The sequence below is a fragment of the Eptatretus burgeri genome, chromosome 6 (genome assembly GCF_056783735.1).
Source record: "Eptatretus burgeri isolate ZD-2024b chromosome 6, Ebu_testis_v1, whole genome shotgun sequence".
Classification (NCBI taxonomy): domain Eukaryota; kingdom Metazoa; phylum Chordata; class Myxini; order Myxiniformes; family Myxinidae; genus Eptatretus; species Eptatretus burgeri.
The window spans coordinates 40,617,835-40,625,334 of record NC_140966.1 but is presented as its reverse complement, the minus strand read 5'-3'; the positions used below and the strand labels follow the sequence as shown (position 1 = coordinate 40,625,334).

The window sequence follows — 7,500 nt, the reverse complement described above, 5'->3', positions numbered from 1 at the left end:
TCCGAGGTCGGTGAAATGAGTACCAGTTTGCTGGCTCGCTGGGATGATTGAGGCATTCGAGTATCCTGTGTCGGAGTGGCGACCCGTCCAGGATTGTGTCTAATAGCCCAGGAAACTGCTTGGCAGCACCGACGCTCTGTACGGAGCGTACGATGCTCTGTACGACGCTCTGTCCCAATGAATGAATGCACAATGTATCTGGTGCAGGAAACGTAGCTTTGTTGAGCTGGAGGGAGGAACTCACAAGGCAGCGTCACACTTGAAAGAACCTGGAACCGATTTGCCCAAACACTTAAAACAGGAGTTAAAATGAGTTGAAGTGTGAGACACTATGCTAACTTATTTTTCTCTTTATCAAATACGAACAACACCTGTTGTAATTGACTATTAATTTAATTGATGTTGGCGGCATTGTATCATGTCTATGAGCATCCCCCTCGAAAGAAAGGAGCAGCAGGGCAAATTGTCTGGGAGAATACTCATGTTCTCCTCTTGTGTAAGCTATGAAGAGCAGTGAATAATTTATGCTGTCTTGCAGCAACTGCCGATCAACCATAATTACCTCCGCTACTGCAGGTGAATACATAATTTGGTGTATGGAGGTCATGTATTCACCCCTGTTTGTTTGTCTTTGAGCAGGTTATCTCAAAAGGTTATGGATGGATTCAGACAAAATTTACGGACAGATTGGGTGTTTGACGAGGATGAATTGATTAAATTTTGGTGATGATCTGGATCTGTGATGCTAATTTTTTAAGTGATTCTTCACCATTGAGAGATAGGGTCAAAAACCATATACTGTATATCGCACATTTCAAAAAGTTTTATGGATTGATTTGGACGAAACTTGATGGATGAATTGGGTAGGTGATCCAAACAAGCTTATTAGGTTTTGGTTAAGTTCCTGATGTAGATCCGGCCAATCGGTGAGATACAAAACATAAACTGTTCAGCCTGGCGGAGGTATGCACTCCACCGGGTGTTGTTCTAATTGTTGTAGCATTGAGAGATATCAGAAAGAGCTACACCAGTAAAAATAGAGGGACTGCAAACCTGTTTGTAATGTCAGAGCAAAAGGACTTGTGCTTTTGTCTTATTGTGGGCACTGCCAATTATAGTTTTGACAGCTGTATATTCCATAGAATCTCGGAGAGACAGATGTCACGCTTGTGCACTTAGCCCATAGGAGAGAGCATTACTCCACCAGCCCATAGGAGAGAACATTAGTCCACCAGTCCATAGGAGAGAGGAGTACACCACTGAGTTACTGACATGCCTTGTAGGTGGTGAATGGTTCTCATTTTCAAGGAATAGCCCATTTTTCAAGGAATAACTTGGAATGGAGTGCCAAGTCGGTGGTTGGCTTTGAAAGCCAGCTTTGCAATATGGTTGGTCCAGGAGCTGTCTTTGCTGATGATGAGGCCCATAAGTTGGAAGTGACTGAAACACTTCCATTGGCTCACCATGGAAATCAATAGCTAAAGTGAATTTTATGATCATTCCGGAGCAACAGTGAGACTGAGATTTTCCAGGATTGAAAGATGTATGATCTATTTATCACAACTGTGTCAAATACATTTCAGCTCATCAGAGAGTGATGCAGCTGCTGTCTTCTTGTTAGTGCAATAGGTACTCTGTGACATAATGTGGTCATCTGCAAAAAAAAGAATAGAAGATTTTTCAGAGCATCAGAAAGGTTTTTTTTTCTGTTCATGAGGAACAAGGCTGGTCCCGAGGCCACTGCCTTGGGGTATTCCAACTTCCACTAAGAGAAGAGATGAGAGGAAAGAATTCCATTAATAGCAATGACTTAATTGTGCGAGTGAAGAAAGTCAGAATGCCAGGTATTAAAGTGGCCTTGATTAGATTTATGCCATCAGTACTGAGCTTCTATGGCACAGGCAGCAATGCCCAATAAATATCTGAGGGAGGCAGTCATGACCACCTGTTTGAGATTGAGGGTCTCCAACTTTTGCCAAGGAAGGAGCAGCAGCATGTCGAGAGATGTGATCAGGCCAGAATACAAACTGATTGGTCAGATATTGGGCTGTTTGAAAAGAGGAAATATTTAACCTCATCACCGATGATGGATGCCTTGACTTTGCTAATAATTGGAAGGAAGCTTTCTGGTCTCTTCTTGAGAGGATCTGTTTTTGTACCTTGTGGTTGGCATTGGGAGTGATATTTTCTAATTTTTTTACAGGCAGATCAGAGGAAGCCACATGAGAAGGGGATGAGGAGGAGGAGGAGATTGGGACCAAACTCTGTGCAGAGCGTTGGTGCTGCCTAAGTAGTTTCCTTGGCTATTGGGCACAATATACCAGCATGTTCGTACTCAGTGGAAAGTGGAGGATGGAAAGTAAAGGCAGAGGGCAGGCAAGAGTAGCAGCGTCGGATTTGAGAACATGGGCACAGACGCTTGCCCCATCACCAAAGCGGGGTTGAGGCTGGACAAGATTTTCTCAACCTTTATGGATGAGAAGGACACATCGTCCAGTCGACTCTGGGTATGAGCGTGCAAGATAGGAACAGAGCAGGATCGGTGTGGAACAAGATTTTGAGGCAAACACAGAGTTGAGACATTCTGCCTTAACTTGAGCAGAGTCTGTGATAATGCCATTTGAGGTGCGGGAGATGATGGAAGGGGAGCATACGGTCGAGACTGATCTGACGAGATGCCACCATGACTTTGAGGATTGAGACTGCTTTGAGAGTTCAATCTTGATATTTTTCAGGATGATTTTTTATGGTTTTCCATAAACCATAAATGTCATAAACCATAAACCTTCCTGAGAGGATAGAAACACACTTGTTGCAAGCCTTACAGAGTGATTTCAGCTTCTCCTCAGGTGGGTTAGCCTCCTTTGTTGTGTTTGACTGCAACATCCTTGCTACAGGATTCAGTTTACCAGGATGGATAGGAGAGACACCAACTAAATTAGATAAACCTGTGCATGAGAGAAGGTAGGCTTTTGTGAAAGTATTCCCATGTGTAATCGATGTTAGATGCTGTGATGATGACAGCCCAATCCTTTTGTGTGAGAGGGCAGATTACAATCCTTGCTCATTATCCTGTGTGAACAACCATATTTTATGGTATTGAAGTTTCTCCTTCACATTAGCCAGAGAGAATTGGCTTTGATAAGAACATGGTTAGAGGAGTAAATAGAGGCAGCAAAGAAACAGAAGTGTTTGGGTGGAAAGTTGATCGTTGCATCGTACAGGAGGGAGGATGTACCAGTTGCAGAAATCCAATTTGGAAAGTTTACAGACACCTCCTCACCCAGCATAGTGGCAGTTGAAATTGCTGAATGTGAGGAACAGAGATTTGGGATGGATGTTTTTGAGTTTATCCATGTTAGAGGAAATAGAAGTACGAGTATCGACAATGGTAGCAGGTGTTGGTATGGAAAAAGGACAGTCAGAAACAGAGTTCCTCACATCGACAGTGACACCACCACCATCAAAATTGAAATGGAAGAGAGAATAGCTGGAGAATGAGAGACAGGGGGAGATCAGAATCAGTCTTCCTGTGATAGGAACATATCCATTAGGCATACATTGGCTGCAACAGTAACGTAAATTGAAAGATCAGTGAAATTATAAGTGAGACCTTGAATATTGGTGGACCACACTGGGAGGAGAAGATTAGTTGGCAACAGAGCGAGTGGTGGAGGTGACAGGACATGTGGGAGGAAAAGCTGGGGGGAAACGGTACAAAGTTGGGGGTGGGGGGGAGGGACACACACGAAAGGGTTTTACAGCCCTGAGTCGGCACTCTGCAAACTCGATTTCTTCTGGATCTCAACTTCTCCCAAATGAAGACAGACATTAAGACCAGGTTGAAGGGAAGGGTTGTTAAAGGCACGAAGGAAATCTGATCACAACAGAGATGTGGTGTAGGTTTTTATGCCTGCCTGAAAGGGAACAGAAGATATGGAAAGAAGAAGAATTCAGGGGCAAGGTGTTTGAAAAGGACAGTACCTGTACTGTTCATAGTTTATTTGATTTGACATAGAAGTCACTGTTCCTGAACTAAAGATGCCTCGGCACGGCAAACATCTATGTACGACAGGAAAGGTTTAAGTGCTTCGTGCCGCATTGCAATTCATTTTGTGTGTAGCACATGGCTGCTACTTTGCATCATTTCTTGGGGGGGGGAGGGGTAGGGGGGCACAGCTTTGCCACTGATGCAGTGTCTCCTTTATGTTAGAGCAGGAATTTGGAATTTGGCCAGGATGCTGGCGATGGCTCACCTTCAACGTCCACCAACTTATGCTGGCAGGCAGGCTTCCCAATTTTACGTCCATCTGAGGAACATTGATGGTTTTCCCTGCCTGCAAAACACCAGGATGACAGTTTATAACTCGGCTGATATGCTGACAGACCTCTAGGCCATCCTGGTATTTCTTTTTGAGACGGCTCAGACCAGTAGGCTACCAGCCCCATGCTGCATTTAATCAGTCCTGTAAAATCCAATGCAAAATAAAAATTGTGGTCACCAATTATATTGTTCTCCAAAGAATTTTTTTTTTTTTCCAAAGAATTGCTCTTATTTAATAACGACATTGTGGCTTCATACATGTTAAAATAGTGTTGGTGTGTGAACAAACAACTACAAACAGAGATGAAAAAAACATGGACGTTTTTTTTATCATTTTAAACAATATTGATGATATATCCCGTAATCATCTTGATGCTAAGAAAACCAAACGTGCTTACATTTTCGTCTTTTATGATTTTATTTGCATTTTTCCATCCTGTGTTTAGATGGAAGGCCAACTTATTGAGAGTGGAGCTCTTAAGCAAGAAGACTGCTTAATCCTCCATAACTTGCATCCCTCTTCGTTCCTCTCCCAGGATGGTCAGTATTTGTTTGTGTCCGTGAAGCATTTATTGCATTGTTTGTGAGAGTTATTTGGCGACTCCAAAAAGGGTTTCCCAAACTATCAACCATGTTTTTTTACTTTTACTTTTTAAACGTCATCATCTATTTGAAGCAGTCACTGCTTCCTCACATTTGGGTTCATCTGGACCATTTTATATTTTAGGTTCCTAATTTACGTGATTGCTTAAATTTAATCTTGATATGGGAAATGCAATGCATCTTTGTTCAATGCAAAAGTATTTACCCCCCCCCCCCAAAGTTTTCACATTTTGATGCCACCTGAGCTTATTTCATGATGCTTTCAAATGAAACTTTATATAGTCTTCACAAACTACTACAAAGTGATAAAGCTAGAAAAAAAATGCAGATATAATGTGAATAAGTTTGATTAACAGAGAAAATCAGATGATTCTCAGTTGCACAAGTATTCTAACCCTTTACGAAATTAATGCCAAATCATTTCAGGAGCAAATTATTTGTTTGAAAGGTTACAAAATAAGTGCAATAGGTTTCACCTGTATATAATCAGTGGTTTGATTTAAAAATTAAGCTCCCCCACTTGTCTAAGGAGTTTTAAGGTGCAAATCACTTGGTCAACCAACAAGGCAAACATGAAGATTAAGTAGCTTTCCAAAGAAGTCAGACAAAGTGGTGGAGAAGCACTGTTCAGAAGAGGGTTATAAGAAGATTTCAAAGTCACTCATTATCCCTTTGAGTATGGTGAAATCAATCATTAAGAAGTGGAAGACGTATTATACCACCTAGACCTCCCAGATCAGGTTGCCCATCCAAACTCAGCAGCCAGGCAAGCAGAAAACTGGTTCAAGATGTCACTGTGACTCCAACAATATCGTTGAAATACTTACAAGGCTCTATATCAAAGATGGGGGGGGGGGTCAGTGTTCATCAATCAACAATATCCCGTTCCCCTCACAAAGATGGCCTCAATGGACAGGTAGCAAGAAAGAAGTCATGACTGAAAAAGACATCCAAAAGCTCATATGGAGTTTGTGAAAAATCATCTCAATGATACTGCAGGTATGTGGAGAAAAATGTTATTGTCTGACGAGACAAAATTTAACTTTTTGGTCTAAATTTCAAAGCATTACGTGTGGCACAAGCCTAACACTGTAGATCACGCAGTCAACACCATCCCTACTGTTAAGCATGGTGATGGCAGCATCATTTTATGTGGCTGCTTTTCATCAATGGGGGCTGGCAAGCTTGTCGGGATAGAAGGGACAGTGGAGGATGCAAATTACAGGAGAACTCTTGATGAAAACCTGCTGACATATCCGGTAATCTTGTGCTTCGGTCTGCTGCCGAATTTCTGCCATGTCTGTCATGAATCTGAAACATGAATCCATCCATATATATTGAGTCTGCCATGAATCTGAAACTAGGTCGGAGATTTGCATTTAAGCAGGACAATGATCCAATGCACAAAGCTAAAGCCACACTGCAGTGGCTGGAGAAGGAGAAAATAAATGTTCTTGAGTGGCCCAAAGTCCTGACTTGAACCCAATTAAACATTTATGGCGAGACTTGAAGATTGCAGTCCATCGACGATCCCCATCAAACTTGGCAGAACTCGAACATTTTTCACATGACAAATGTGCAAAGATTTCACCATCTCACTATGCAAAGCTGGTCGAGACCTTCCCAAAAAGACTCAGAGCAGTCGTTGCTGCAAAATGTTCTTCCACCAAGTATTGACCTTTGGGGCTGAATACTTTTACAACCAGTAAATTTTGATTTGTACATGTTTTTTGCAGGTAATCCTGACATTTAACCTCCTTCAACTCTCATAGTGTTTCGTTTGATCTCTTCAGTTATGAATAAACAAGTTCATTTGGAAAAATTGTTTCGACAGAATTTGTAATTCATTGAATTGTGGCATTATTGGAAGGGGGTGAATATTTTTAGAGGGTATTGTTGATGTTGTGTGCTGTTCACTTCAATATCAAGTTGTTGTTGTTTTTGACTGAAAAAAATTAATTTTAGTGTTTTTTTTTTTTCTTTTTCTTATTCTCTAGTTCTAAGGCTCATTGGTGAGCTTATGCATGTATCATATGCTGGACAAGGATATTTGGAGACGGTGGACCACAACACAGTAAATGAGATATGAATCTCAGATCCAAGTGTGTTGATTTTTGTTTTCAGAGGGATATTCCCTCTGGAAGTTTGTAGCTTCCACTTACTCTCCCACCCTCTCACCCCGACCGCACGTCCCTTGCTGTGAGAAAGGTTTCCCTCACGTGATGTCCCCGGCCCCCTCTGGTTCATTATTTTTTCCCATCTTGCAAACCTCTCCATTCTGGGCGAGAAATAGGGGAAAGGGGGGGGGGGGAAGGAGATCAAATTTACCCATGTGAAGAGTGCTTTAACCTCAGCATTGTTCAAGTAAATTAGGAAACTGTAATATGCTATGTCATCAACATCACCTCATGGTGTTCCCACATGGTACACATTTGCATGGAGAATTTACATGCCCCCTGTCTCCCCCCCACCCCCACCTCCCCAGCATCCCCATGTGAGGCCCAGGCCACACAGCCTATGTTACCCTCCACACCAATTATTTGTACCGAGAGTTTGAAGTTTATAACTTAAAA

The 7,500-nt window shown here is 42.1% G+C and overlaps 1 protein-coding gene across 3 annotated transcripts in view; it reads left to right on the top strand.

Annotated features, from left to right (window-relative positions):
* LOC147024609 (uncharacterized) overlaps positions 1–7,500 on the top strand; it is a 148,145-nt gene that overhangs the window by 84,186 nt on the left and 56,459 nt on the right. For all 3 annotated transcript variants that reach the window (XM_085884668.1, XM_085884667.1, XM_085884666.1), the window contains exon 10: positions 4,771–4,864. In XM_085884668.1, coding sequence (XP_085740794.1) covers positions 4,771–4,864 — 94 coding nt within the window. The remainder of the gene's footprint in view (positions 1–4,770; positions 4,865–7,500) is intronic.